Raw genomic sequence first — 15,523 nt, forward strand, 5'->3', positions numbered from 1 at the left:
GGGGGGAGTGGGAGTGTCTTCTGGTGAACCATTATGGTGAACTGATATTCCTTTAGAATATGTTGTGGATGAAAATGGCACCCAACTATAGGATTTGGGCTGCTGAAATCTCTCTGGATTAAAGAGAAATTACAAGATTACCCACAGATATTCCATACAAGATTTCTTTTTTTTCCTGTAAGCAGGTGGCCGGAACTGCATTTTTGTGGTCTGCTTGTGATTAGCTGGGAGTCACAGGATTCCATCATGCTTAGAGTCACTAATGTTGCCCATATGGACTTTATGTTCAACTGAAGCTGATCTCTTAATCACTTTAGATTTAATTTTTCCCCTTTTGGCTGTTTTTCTTAAAAATAAACTTTGGGAAACTTCCGACTGGTTTTATTGAAATCACCAGCTGAGACTCCTTTAATCCTTTTTTTAAAAGTTGAAATGCAATTTGTACATTTTAAAATGTACAGCAAAAAGATGATTATTTTTCTTCTTTTGCCCCTTTTCTTCACTTTCTACATTTTCATTTTTTAAAATTATTTCTATATCATGTAATATTAGTTCTATATGTGTGATACAATATTTAATAAAAATCATTGGGAAAAATGAAATATTTTGGACATTGTAGCATTATATAAGAGAGAGAAAAGGGGAGGAGGGGAGCAGAATGGATATGTAATACCTCTACTGAATACTGACCATTAGACAGTTACAGAATAGCAAGGCTTATCTGGGTAGCTTCAATGCACCACAGGAAAACTCATCATATAGCAAGCAATTCTTGAACAAATATACCTTGTAATTATAATGAAGCAGGAAGGATAATTGGGGATATTTCCTCATATTTTGGCTCTGTTATCTGAACTCTTGTCTTTGTGATGAACGTCTTCTCATCAATGAAAGGGGGTGCTCAAGTTATGCCCATGTTGGCACTTACTCTTAAAGAATCTGAACTGTTCAATTATGCCTGTCTTCCGAGACTATGATCATGAACCATAGTATGGTTAGTATTGCACACATACAACTAAACTTGCAAGTGACTTTTTTTAACCACAAACCTTGGTGGAAACTACCACCAGTTCAAAGAAATAACGGGTTCCACCAATTTATCCAAAGTCAGAGAATTTGTAAAGTTACACTGTACATTTATTTTGTGTTTATTTTTATTTTGTAATCAAATGCCCTCTTGGCACCCTGTAGTTTAAAGAGTCAACAACAAGCTGGATTTTTGTCCTGGAGATAAGGCAATTCAACAATTGTCACACTTAACACTTCCCAGGACTGTGTTTCCTGCCTTAAAAGCAGAGACTGATGTCATGGCAGCAGGACACAGCAGGGGTCCAAGCGACACAGCCAAAATTCATGATGATAAATAGAGCAGGGTAGTAATCGCCACTCCAAAGCCATTCATAACATTTTATAAGGAACCGCTGCCTGTGAATGGGAGATAAAACTGATGCTGCAAAGCCATCGGAAATAATATGAACAAGCACAACGCTGGACTCTGGAACCAATGAGGAAAGTGGTGCATGAAATCTTCTTGCCAAAGGGAAAAAAGCTGTAGAAGGCAGCTGCTGAAGCGCATGTCCTCCCACTCATATAACAGAAGCTTCATGCATCAAGGGATATCTTGGTATTGAAGTGTTTTACAAAAGCTGAGATAAAAGCTAACTGGCTAAGAGATACTGAAGTCCCCTCATATCTCACTTTAGCCAAGAATTCACTGAGGTGGCCTTAAAAAAGCGCCTTGCCTTTCATCCATGTAGGGCAGTAAGTGCAGCCTGTGCTGTTTAAGGACACAAAAGCATAACAAAAGCTACATGGAACATGTCAAACTCTGTTGTAGAGCATTGGTCCTTTTTACATAGTTTCAAGCGATTAATTCTATTTCTCTTATCAACTTTGCAGATAATACAATTATTAACAGTAAACAAAAAGAGTCTCCTTTTCAATATCTTGCAGCCTTCTAGATCAGGGGTGCCCAAACCCTGGTCTGAGGACCAGCACTGGTCCTCGGCATGCCAGAAACTGGGCTGTGCAAACAAGTAAAGCCCCATTCGCGGTATGTAGGCAGCAAGCAAAACCACGCTCCCTCCAATCCGCAGAAAAACCAGTCCCTGCCCAAAAGGTTGGGGGCCACTGTTCTAGATAACAGTCTGGAACTGACTTGTCACTGCAGATTCCTAAGCAGTTCCCATTTCCCCATTATCCTTATAGGGATCTAGAAGATTCACTTGTCAATTCATTATTTATGGTTGGAATTGATACTGTGTTTCCTCTTCCTTGCACTTAAGTATTTGTGGGAGGAACCGATACCATCCTACTGTTCTTGCATCCTCTTGCAAATAGCCTAGTGAGAAGGAGGTATTTCTGCTGGTATACAGAATGAGAAAAGAGAGCTGAGGGGGAAAAATAGGAGCATTTAAATGTTTGTGAAAGGGGAATTGGAATTCTGAAAATTCAAATCCAATTTTTATGAGCTTCTGTGAGGTTAGCACCATAAAAGAAACTAGAAATCAAACCACAAGCTTGATTCAGACACAACACTAACGAAGTGTGACACTTAAGAACAAACATTTTATATATTCTTTGTGTCTCTTTCATTGTACTCAAAAAGGCTCAGAAATATAATTTGTAAACATAGACACATACAGTTTAATAAGACAGCTAATATCTAGACCTCTCATAGATCAGCAACAACATAACATTTACAAACTTATAAAGAGCAACAGGCAATTATTCCGATTAAATTTCATGATTACATTGCTTCTCAGGTACATTCTACACAATACAATGACTAACTAGGATTCCCAAACAAGTCCCTCTATATAAGCAGCATATCTTCAACCCAAACATCTGTTTTTCACATGTGAGATTGGGAGTCCATTAAAGGATTTATAATGAAAAGCTTTTTTTTCCCCACTCACTTTCTGAGGCACAGCCGAATTCCATTATACTCTAAGCAAGTCAAGTATGTTTGGGTAGGAGTTTCTGACATTTACCTTTTTATGTAAATTGTTATTGCTTATTTTCTCTACTTTTAGACAAGTTCATCCCATGCTCTGCTCCTGCTCAAGTGAACATCAAGTGGAAACACTCCCTTTAGCCTATAATTCTCTTCACTTAGGTTTACTAAGTAGTTTTGTTAGGCTAGCAATAGCACTTAGACTTATATACCACTTCACAGTGCTTTACAGCTCTCTCTAAGCAGTGTACAGTCAGCATATTGTCCCCCAACAATCTGGATCCTCAGAAGGATGGAAGGCTGAGTCAACCCTGAGCCTGGTGAGACTCAAATTGTCGAACTGCTGGCAGTCGGCAGAATTAGCCTGATTACTGCATTCTAACCACTGCGCCACCACAGTTCTTACGTGGACAGTAGCATTTCTCTGGCTGGCTTCCTGTCACTATAGATTCCAAATCAAAAGTGGGCCTTAGAACATTTTCCTTTCATAATTCAGTTCTTTAGAGCAATTTCCTTCCTCGTTTCTCCCTTGTTTATTGGCAAGGCCAAAACCAAAGACATTTGCCTAATTATGACTTAAGTGATATAGGTTATGATGCAAGGGAGCTTGGTTCGCCTAACTGCTTATATTATATAATGTAACACCATAGCTGAGGCTAGGAAAGTTGTCCCAAAGAGAAACCTCACAATGTGCAAACTAAAATTTATTGAAACCAGTATAACTACCATGGCCAATATTCATATATGAGATATTAATCAGCTTACAGTTGCATGATGGGAAAAAAAAACTTTAGTAAGGAGAGTGTATGTGCAAATATTTATAAGTGCTTATATCTATATCTTGCATACTCAGGGGTATTTCACAATTTGCTTAGTAAGAAGCCAAAAGAAGTAGAGAATATGAGAACACTGCAAAAGATAAAGGACGTACAGCCTGCAGACCAAAAAGTCTTCTTGGTACAAATCCATTCATCCATCCATTTCGGTGTTGGGGTGGTTAAAACAGCAAAGTAGAAGCCAAAAGGCTGTGAGCTCTAGACCTGCCTTAGCCATGAAGCTAGTTGGTTAACCTCGATCCAGTCCCTCTCTCTCAGCCATAGGAAGTGGGCAGTAGCAAACCAGACCACTTCCAAAATCTGGCCAAGAAAACCACAAGAACTTGTCCAGGAGTCGACATGACTCAAAAAGCACTCAGATATCTGTCATTACATTAGTTGCCTTTTATTCACAACTAGTTGATAACCCGGCATTGCCCGGGTATTTATTTATAGGGGGAAAATGCCCAGACCAAATGTAATTTCTAATGTTGGATTACCAGAGGGAGCCCCCTTGTGGAGTACTGTGAATAAGTTACCATGGCAACTCCACTGCGCTGTAAAGCCATTTTACGGCAGTATAGTAGAAGCCATTTTAAGGCACAACAGGCTATATCTTAACAGAACACAAACTCTGAAGGGTTTTAGGGTTGTCTTATCTCCACAATATTTTTTTCCAGTTATATGTGTACCATGTTTGGTTGAAATTGCTCGAGGCGTTCCAGAGTTATACTGGAACACGAGTGCGCGCACACACACACTCACACCCCCATTTTTATAAATATAGATACCCTTCCTCTGGAGTCTTCTGAGGTGCTCAATTAGAATTTTTATCAACCTAACATCCATGTTGGCCTGAAGCAATCATTTAATATATCAGGTGGGCTCCAGGCTGGGAATGGCTTATGTTCTTCATGTTCAAGATTTGCAATTAATTTAAGGTGATTTGGGTTACTTGATGCAAATCTAATACCAGTAAAGAGAGAAAGGAATTCTAAAAGCATCAGATTTAATAATAAATTTTCCCAAATGCCCTTTAACAAAAACCTTCCCCCCAGCAATTTAGCACTGTTGTTGCCATTTTCTCCAACAGAAAGTAACTCAAAAGCTATTAGGTGCAGGTGTTACTCATTAAAAACAATAGATGTGTGCAGAACATTAAACATTCCATCAGATACCAGATTTCGGAGCCTAGAAGAGCTTCTATGCACCACAGGCAGGAGAAGCAAACACTTTTTTTTACAGTGGACCTCAGCCAAAAATGTGCATACATACGTTGTCCCACAAAGGAAGGCCTACATATATCATCTTGGTTTTCTTCCAAGCAGCTCAAAGTAGCATACATATATAGCAAGTTTCAAGACCAAAACTGTATGAATTCAGATACATTCTACAAACTCTCCCATTTTTTTTAATGCTTCTTTCATATCACACAGGAAATTCCCATGAGCAAGAATGTACTTGCCACATAGAAACCTTACACTGGGTAGCTTTACAGTCTACAGAAAAAGGATCCAAGGCAAGGAATATTCATGAGGTCCCTGGTAAGTTAGCTGAGTGTATGTTTGCATGGGAAAGAGAATGAGCAGGCAAGAGTTAGGACATAAACACTGCTGAGACACATATACAACCCTACTGATGATGTCGAATAGTACAATTCCTCCAGTATCTAAATGCCTGCAACTCAATTTTCATTTATATCTTCAACTATCGATTGTAATAATATTACAGCTTGTTTTTTTCCCCTGTTAATTTTTTTTTACATTAAACCCTAAAGCACAAAACAAGGTTAGCTTTATCATCCAGGGCTGATGTTGGTAGGACAAGCTTGTTTTGAAGGAATATACTCTGAGAGTGTCACTCCGAAATAAGATGTGGGATTGCAATCTGACATTTAATTTTACACTGGAAAGGGGATAGATGAAATGGTAACCACCAAATTAAATGCTGGATGACCATCAGAATTTGAAGGTATGAAAGATATCTCACTGAAATATCTAAAAGGAAACTTGCATAACCACTGCAAGGACTTTTACATTCTGCACTCTAATAGTCATTTAACTGCAAATAATTGAGCTGTATTTGATAGGACTTTCTAAGGCATGCATACATTTCTTCTACATTTTACATTTATACATTTTCCTCATTGTTGCCTTAGTGATATTAACAACATTAGACTTCTACATTTTTCCAACTGGGATATTTTAGTACTATCTATGTTATATGTTACTGACTCCAAAATGTTTTAATGCTTGACACATTTCAGCGGTTCAGCTTAGGTGGCTGAAATATAAATATCAAAACACAGTTTTATTTGTTAATCATATTTATATAGCTGTCCATTTTAGCAAAGAAAGCTCTGGATGGCACATAACATAGTACATAAGCTGCACTGAGTTGTGATGAGACTATCAACTGAGATTCCTCTCTAAGATGTATTACTCTACTACTATACTCTATATCGGTAGTTCCCAACATGGGTCCTACGCCGCACAGGGGGGCAATCTGATTTTTAATGGGGGCAATTTGAACCTTGTTTAAACCAGGTTAATGGCCTTTTAGGCTTCCACCACTTGAGTAGAGTTTACTTTTTGAGTAAAGTAAGAATTACCATATTATTTGGATATATGACGCACCGGAGTATAAGACACACCAAGATTTTGAAGAGATAATTTTTTTAAAAAAAGGTTTTTGCACTCTGCACACCTCCCAAACCTTCTGCATGCCTATTTTTTTGTGAAAAACGGGGCATGCAGAGTTTGAATGGCCTGCAAAGTATTTCTGGGGGAGGGGGGACGAGCAAGAAAACGGCCTATTTTCCCCAAAAACGGGCCAGTTTTTCCCCCCCAAAAAAGGACAAGCCTTTAGGAGGCTTGTAGAGCAGTGTTTTTCAACCACTGTTCCGCGGCACACTAGTGTGCCGCGAGATGTTGCCTGGTGTGCCGTGGGAAAAATTGAAAAATGTGAAAGATTTTTTAAAAAAAATGTCAAATTTTCGCCCACTAGGCAGGCACCGGACTGTGTCCTGGGTATGGGGGGGGGTGGGGTTTTTGACCCCACCCTCGGCCAGCAGGGGCGCCGATTGGCGCTCCTCAGGGGGACACCCTCCACTTTTCTGATGTCCGGGATGTGATTGGTCCAGACTCCAGCCTGGACCTATCACAGTAGGACATCATCTTCCGACTTCCTTCCTGCCCGAGCACAGTGTGCGCAGCAGCGGAGAGAAGAAGACGTCACGACTCGAGTCACCAGGAAGACCGGAGCAGGAGGAGATGGACGGAGACCAGGACTCGGCGGGAGTCGGCACTGCAGAGAGATCGCATCCGGATCCAGTCTCCACTGAATGCCTTGACTGGGTTAGGGACCCTTATAGTTCAGCATCAGTTGGTATATCAGCTTTGTGTTCAGCCAAACAGCCCCAGGTTGCGCACTGAATAAAGTATTTTATAATTTTTCATATTTCTGTTTACTTACTATTTCATAATAAAGTAATTATAAAATACTTTCTTTGTGTTTATTTGATTCCTATTCAAGAGAATTACTTTATATATAGTCAATATAGGCACAGAGTTAAATTTTTTAATATTTTCTAATGGTGGTGTGCCTCGTGATTTTTTTCATGAAACAAGTGTGCCTTTGCCCAAAAAAGGTTGAAAAACACTGTTGTAGAGTGCTCCAGGGGGCTGGGGAGGGCGTTTTCCGCTTGTTTTTGCCCTCCTCACCCCCCAGAAGCACTTTGCAGGCCTCCCAAACCCTCTGCACATCCATTTTTGTGAAGGGGGCAGAGTTTCAGGAGGCCAAAAATGCTGTATTCAGTGTATAAGACGCACCCAGATTTTCACCCTTTTCTTGGGGAAAAAGTGTGTCCTATACTCTGAAAAATATGGTATATGTCACATCAGGATTTTAGAGATGCTTAGGTGGGGCATGGCCAAAAAAAGGTTGGGAACCACTGCAGTAGATGGTAACTTCCTGGCCAGTAATGATATAATCAGTTTAAAAAAATATTTATATATTTTTTCTCAGAAATGTTTCACTTAGCCATAGAAATTCTGGGCTCAATTGTGGTCGTACATTGAGAACTACCTGTATTACCAACATGCCACTTAAATAGTACGTGAGAAAAATGAGATTATTGGTCACTTTTAAACAAAATAAAAGTGACCAATAATCTCATTTTTCTCACGTACTATTTAAGTGGCATGTTGGTAATACAGGTAGTTCTCAATGTACGACCACAATTGAGCCCAGAATTTCTATGGCTAAGTGAAACATTTGTTAAGTGAATTTGCCCCATTTTACGACCTTTACTGCCACAGTTGTTAAGTGAATCACTGTAGTTGTTAAGTTAGTAACACAGTTGTTAAGTGTATCTGGTTCGTCCATTGACTTTGCTTGTCAGAAGGTCGCAAAATGGGATTGCATGACCCCAGGACACTGCAACCATCATAAATATGAATCAGTTGCTAAGCTTTTCAATTTTGATCATGTGACCATGGGGATGCTGCAATGGTTATAAGTGTGAAAAATGGCCATAAGTCACTTTTTAAAGTGCTATTGTAACTTTGAATGGTCACTAAATGAACTGTTGTAAGTCGAGGACTCCCTATACCAGGGGTGGCGAACACGCGGCTCGCGAGCCGCATGCGGCTCCCGGCCAAAATAAATGAGGCTCTTTGCCTCTTATCATTATTTAGTATACTGTGGCTCGGATCGCGCGCTAAACCCGGAAGTACGGTCGACGCGACGACGCTTGCCTGCGCTCCACCAGCTCGGCTTCCGTTCCCAGCCGAGCTGGTGGAGCGCAGGCAAGCGTCGTCGCGTCGACCGTACTTCCGGGTTTAGCGCCGAAAGGGAGCGCGCGATCCGAGCCTCCAGAAAGTCATTGTATCTTGTAAACCTTGCATTGAAGATAATAAGCAAGCTTTCATGTGAAATTGGCAGTATTCAAATATTGCAATTACACATTTGTATGATTGAACATCTAATACTGGCTGGGGAATTCTGGGAGTTGAAGTCCACCTACCTGAACATTGCTGAGAGTAAGAGATATTGCTCTATATTATTCCCTAATTTATTTAATCTCTTATCTCCAACTTTTTTTCCCCGGAGCTGTGAATTAGTAAAACTTTGGACATCACTTTTGATTGTTTGCCTAACATATCTGAATGATTGATTTTGTGCCATCAAAGAGATGTGATGGCTCAGTGGTTAAAAGATTCTAAGCTTGTCAGCTGGAAAGCTGGCAGCCTGGGTTTGAGACTCAGGTGTGCCATGTGATGAGTGAGCTCCCGTCCTCACCCTTGCTCCTGCCCACCTAGCAGTTCAAAAGCATGCCAATGCAAGTAGATAAATAGGTACCACTTTTTATGGGAAAGTAACAAGTGTTCTGTGCACCTTGGCATATAAATCATGCTGGCCACATGACCACGGAAGTGTCTTTGGATAACATGGCTCTCTTGACTAAGAAATGGAGATAAGCATTGCCCCCTAGAGTCGGGCTCAACTGAAGAGGAGACGTCTTATTTTTACTTTTACCTATGTGCCAACAAGATGGGGTATACTTAGTATTCATATAGGTCATCCTTCTGCAGGGCACTCACACTCAGTTTGGTGTAATAATCCCACTGAGATTATCATCCCATCACTACAACAAGGTAACAAAAAACACCTGACTGAGCATGTTATATTATGTGTTTAATATATTATTGTTAAAATTATATGCTTTTGTGTGAGTGTTTGTCTGTTTTGGCAGGTCACTGCGTGGTGTGGCTCTCTGACTCTCACAGTTTAAAATTTTGGCTCTTTTTGTCGAACTTGTTCGCCACCCCTGCCCTATGCTAAGCATTTAAAGAATTAATATTCAAATTCTCCTTTAACCTTAGCTGACATAACACACAAAAAGGAAAAGTCTTGCATTCTTATAATGTAAGGGGGTAAATGAAACTGCCCAAGTCACACCATATGATGTCCGGTAACATATATAGGCACCAGAGGTTTGCTACAGTCAATGATAAGGGATGAATAATAATGACAATTGAGCCCCACATTTCTGTTGCTAAGTGAAACATCTGCTCCATTTTCTGACCTTTGTCATAGTTGCAATTGCAGTTGTTACGTTAGTAAAACTGTTGTTAAATGAATTTGGATTCCCTGCTGACTTTGCTTGTCAGAAGGTCACAAAACGGGAATCACATGCCCCCCCCAGGACACAGGAACAGTCATAACTATGAACCATTTGCCAAGCATCTGAATTTTGATCGGTTGGGGTGTGCTGCAATGGTCATAAGTGTGAAAAATGGTCATAAGTCACTTTTTTCAGTGCCGTTGTAATTTTGAACTGTTGTAAGTTGAGGACTACCTGTATTAAATTTAAATCCTCAAAATCCTCATATCATTAGAGTGAAACTTGGAAAAATGTTGGCAAAAATAGTTGCTTGGAGGTTAAAACATTAAACAAAAGAAATGGTGATAGCTTAGTTCTCAAATATAGTCGTCATGTTTATGGTACTCAAACCACAATACTAAAAACACATAATGTTAAGATAGCAGTAGCTCACTTGCAACATAGTTCATTATGCATTGTCAATATGACTCTGTTGCTATACATATCTGCTCATCCTAATTTTACCATTTCTGGGAGATGGATATGCATGCTTTTATTACAGCATGTTCTATCTACATTATAAACAAATGCTAAAAACTGATTTGCAGCAGACAAATCTCCTAACCTCCTGCTGCCAGGACTAAAATAGTTCTTGCCATAGGTGGAAATGACTAGGCTATTGTTTATATCCTCATCTTGCATCTCTGCCAAACAGGTTTGTGTCAAAGTGCCTTCTAGAAAAGGGTCAAGGAGATTTGCAGTCATCTTGGCCCAAACCTGTGTCTTTTGCCAAAATATAAAGTACAACACAAGCACCTTGCTGAAGGTGTTATTCACAGGTTTGTGTACAGGTAGTCCTCAACTTATGACCACAATTTAGCCCAAAATTTATGTTAAGTGAAACATTTGTTACGTGAATTTTGCCCCATTTTACTACCTTTCTTGCCACAGTTGTTAAATGAATCTCTTCAATTGATAAATTAGCAACCCGGTTGTTAAGTGAATCTGGCTTCCCATTGACTTTGCTTGTCCAAATGTTGCAAAATGTGACCATATGACCTTGGTATACAGCAATGGTCATAAGTATGAACCAGTTGCCGAGCATCTGAATTTTGATCACCCGATCATGGGTTGTAACTGTGAAAAATGGTGCTAATTCATTCTTTTCAGTGCCATTGTAACAGTCACTAAATGAACTGTTGTAAGTCGAGGACCATCTGTATTTTATTTGGCTCTGCATTTAGGCTACATTTGCAAGTAAATGGAATCCTTCACTCCAATGAGCACTAGTTTCGGTTAAAGAGTAAGCCACCAAGGTAAGTAAAAATATTTGACAACTACTAGACAACCCGTGATCTGCTGGGTTCACATTTCAGATATATTTTCTTACCTAAACGGAAGAACAGCATAACCATTGATAAAAGATTCATGGGAATGGGAGCAATTTCCCAGTTCCTGCTGGTTTCCATATGGACCTTCCTTATGGGAAGCTTGCAGGAAGCCCTGGAAATAATAGTCACATAACTGCAGCAGCATCGTGATGCTGAAGTGGCCACAACTTTGCCAAACTTCAACCCCACAAGTGTCATGGGCCCCAGTGTTTGGATGCATTCTGTGTAAATTACCCTCTTTGAGGTTCCCTGGTTCAAATATTGTTGCCCTACGATTTATTTTCAAATCTATAATATGGAAGTACAACACTGAAATATACTACAAATTAAAATCTATCACATTAGCTCATCCCCGCCCAAGAAATACAAGGACATCACTTCTTAACTTATATCTTCCGCTCATTAGAGATGGAGCTTTTCCCCCAACTCAATAGTTCCAGTTGTTCCTATATTTCTCACTTTGGTGGTAGGGAGAGGGGGGGGGGGAGAAAGAGGGAAGTAACAAGAGGAAGATACGGTGCTGCCAAGCTACTGCAGAGCCAGGATTTTAAAGTTGTCTTCTATGAGGCTTTTTCAGTTTCCCATTCTAAGATAAACTAGGACAGCCAGTCTAAAAACAGCTATTCTATGCCTAATGCCTATCCAGACACCATGTACCTAAGTCACTATGTCCAGAAGCTCTCTGGGAAATCCTGCAAGTTGCAACCTAAATACAATTGCCAAGGAGCAGCTAAGAGCATTGTGAACACTTAACAGCCTATTGACAACACGGCCTAATACCAGTATCATTTCAGGGCCAGAACCCATTTTGTCTCACTTGGGTTGTGCACACACAATATAAGTACTGATTGTTCATTTAATTGTATGTGTGTATGTGTGTTGCCTTCAAATCAGCATTTGTCTCCTGGCAGCTGCCGCAACTACTGTACTGTAGTCTCTGCAGTTTGCTTGGCAAAGTTTTTCAGAAGTGGTTTGCCCTTGCCTCCTTTCTAGGGCCCAGAGACAGTGACTGGCCCAAGGTCACCCAGCTGGCTTGGTGCCCAAGGTGGGACTGGAACACAGTCTCCTGGCCTTAATCACTATACCAAACTAGATCTTACATTTAATTACCATTCACTGAATTAGCCCAGTTTCCCAGATTCACACAGTATACTGAGCCATAAATGTTCCATACAACAAAGTGCAAACTAATAATCTGGATTTTATCTTAGCAAACTTGGTCTTGCTGTTTCCAGTCATTTTTTATTTTTTTGTGTGTGTTTTCAAGGTTGGGCTCACAGCTGTATGGCAGCTGCAGATTATATACAGATTGCAGGTGCAAGGAATATTGAAGCAGTCTAAACTATTCTGAAATAGTCCATCTTTGTCATGCTTGGCCATAAACCGACAAAAGGCATTTATGTAAGAGTTGTTCTTTCCCTCTCTAACCCCCACCCCCACCCCATTTCCACAAAACTGAATTAGCAACAGCTACATCCTCTCCACGGATGTTCATTTCAAACCTTCATCCACCAACCCCTTACATTAGAAAAATAATAAGAAAAAAAGTGTGAGTCACTTCCCAATTTCCAGAATGCAAGAGATGCTTTCTTTTCGGCCAGAAGGTCTATTTAGAGAAAATCCATTTTCTAATCCTTCAGAAGTGTTTTCTTATCACTCCCCCCCCTCCACGTTTCGCCAACGGTGCAAGAAAGGTAAGGACAGGCCAGCAGCGGCAGCCAGCGAGCGAGCGAGGGAATGAACCAAGGCTGAAGGTTACTGGATTTATGAATGTCAGGATCATGTGACAACAACGGGAACCTGTCTTATTCACAAAAAAGGCAGAAAAAGAATCCAACCGTAGGGAGCAGAAACCGAGTCAGACAGCAAGAGGCACTTATAGCCCTTGCGGGCGAGCCGGATCACCTTTAACCACCAGTAGTAGCCCAGGGAGCCGCACCCCGCCACCCAGGCAATTTTAAAGAACGCCGTGCCTCAAAGGAGAGGCGCGGTAGCAAGGAGATTAAGTGTAGTCTGGAAGCACGCTGAGAGGGATTTGCTTGGAAGTTAACTAACTTTTACGAGCGAAGACGATCGTTAATGGTTTCTCCCGCTGTCTCCTCGGCCGCCCACCTCCATTTCTTCAGTTTAGACTCTCACACCACAAGCGACGGTCACGACCGGCTGCAAGGCTAACAATGAGCTGAAAGCAGCGAGGCGGCCGTGCCTAAAATTCTATCGCTGCCCTCCTCCCTAGGCCAGCTTCAGAGTCACCCAAGGCCCAGGCAGGCAACCGCCGTGGCGATCCGCTCTCACCCCCCCCTCGCCCCGCCGCCACCGTGCGGGAGGGGAGGGAGGTGGAGGAGAAAGGAGACCCGAAGCCTCCCTCCCCCCATCTGGCAGCCCGAAGCCGCCTTGCAACAGCGATCAAACCTTTTCCCTCCCTCCCCCCTTCCGAGATCTTTCTCTCTCTCTCCCCCACCCCCCTCCCTCTCTCTCCCACGGTCCGAGCAGACTCCTGGCCTCGAATGGTGTTTTTTTATGAATGGAAATGTGGTATGCAAATGAGAGCAAGTCAAGAAAAAAAAAGAAATGGCGGATGTGAATGCTGCAAAAAAAAAAAAAAAATCCTAGGCAGGGGAGAAGTGAAAGGGGGCAGAGAAACCGGTGGACGGGACTGGCATCAATAGCGACCCTCAAGCTTACAGAGCGAGCAGCATGAAGAAAAGGGACGCAGCGAAGTAAGGGGGGGAGAAGCCCGTCTTAGACGAATCCCGAAAAAAGTCCATCAATACTTCTCTACGCCTTCTCGCCCCTCTTTTGCCAGAAAGGAGCTTGGTTAACATTCCCCCTTCCAAACCCAGCAGGCTTGTAGAAATGGGGCGCTTGCGCGCCCTGCTCCAACCTCTCGAGCAACGGCGAGAAGTGGGGCGCTGGGAAGCCGAAGGCTCCCGGGCGAGGCGACCCAGTCGTGGGATAACCGCAAAGCTTGCACTTCTTTTTGCGATCGCCCGGGCACTGGGGCAAAGCGGCTATAGGGAGAAAAGCTCGCCACGACCACACCGAGCACCTCCCCTCGCCAGATGTTTACAAGCATGCTGCTCTCCCTCCCCCTGCCCCCTTCAGCTCGTCGGACACTTACTCGTCTGGATGGGTTTCTTCGGTCATTTTCTCCTTCTCAAAAACTCATCCCCCGCCGCGGGCAGCCGGGCAGCACCTCTTCATTTTTTCTTTTTCACCCCCCCCCCCTCAGCTTCACATCGAGGGCAGAGAGAGAGAGAGAGAGAGGGAGCCGATCGAGCTCGAAGGATGCGGGGAAAGAGACCGCCTCGGCTTCGCTGGAAAGCAAGCGGGCGGGCGGAGTGGGGGGGGGAGAAGGGGGCAGGGATGGGGAGGGAAAAGGAAGGAAGCCAGGCAGTTTGCTAAGGCCTCGTTGGCTGCCAAGCGCAGGGCTGCGAGAGAGACGAGACCTGCGACGCTCAGCGCGCGGGAAGGCAGCGGGGCGCCGCGTCGGCCAACGCGCCCGGATGGTGCTGCAGCCGGCGGCCCCGTCCGAGCCCCATCTCTGTCTCTTTTACTCCATGTTGGATTCTTAGCCGCCACCGCCAACAGGAGGAGGAAGCTGGGCGGAAGCGATGACGTTATCCGAGCAGCCCAGCTGCTTTCGGGGAGGGAGAAAGGCAGGCAGGCAGGCAAGGCGCCAGCTACTTTCCCTCCCTCAAGATGGTTGGGAGCGAGGAGCCACCGTCCAGGCGCAGAAGGAAGCGGAGGCCACTCGCCCGGGGCTTTGCAAAACAAAAACAAAAAAACCCTCGCGGTCCGCCGCTCCTGCCCCGAGGCCGCTGGGATCTCTTGCGCCAGGGATGCGTCCGGGAGTCCTTCGGCCCCTTCTCCAGCTCTTCATCCGTGCAGCCGGCGGCCTCGCCGTCTTGGCGGGGCGGCGCTGGAGCGAAGGTTGAAGGCCCGCCTTTGCTGCAGGGGTCCGTGCGACCCGCGCGACGGGCGGTCCGGAGTCCGAGAAAGCGCTTTTGAGCGCGTGCAGAAGGGGTGTGTTTGCGTGTTTTGAATGGCAGAAGACGCCTTCCACGTGGCTCTTGAGCAGAAGTCGAGCAAACTAGGCGCTCGGAAACACCTTCCTTCCCTAAATCAGAAAACATGGCTTTCTGACACACTCTTTAACCTACGTTGCTAGAGAAACAGACGCAGAATTACTTAACTCAAGTTTAAAATCGGAGTCCGAAGACCCGAGCAATCTAATGCAAGGATAGTTTCCTTC

The 15,523-nt window shown here is 43.2% G+C and overlaps 1 protein-coding gene across 3 annotated transcripts in view; it reads right to left on the reverse strand.

Moving 5' to 3' along the window:
• The window catches only part of SPRED2 (sprouty related EVH1 domain containing 2), a 116,343-nt gene extending 101,216 nt beyond the window's left edge, over positions 1–15,127 (reverse strand). Inside the window, exon 1 of one of the 3 annotated variants that reach the window (XM_081941888.1) lies at positions 14,390–15,127. In XM_081941888.1, the coding sequence (XP_081798014.1) occupies positions 14,390–14,415 (26 nt within the window). In that variant the 5' untranslated portion in view covers positions 14,416–15,127. Of the gene's footprint in view, positions 1–13,323; positions 13,524–14,389 lie in introns of those variants that run through there. The other 2 variants (XM_081941889.1, XM_081941890.1) reach the window with 2 other exon arrangements.
• Positions 15,128–15,523: the final 396 nt, after the last annotated feature.

The sequence above is a fragment of the Natrix helvetica genome, assembly GCF_964273705.1.
Source record: "Natrix helvetica genome assembly, chromosome: 2".
Taxonomy (NCBI): Eukaryota; Metazoa; Chordata; class Lepidosauria; order Squamata; family Natricidae; genus Natrix; species Natrix helvetica.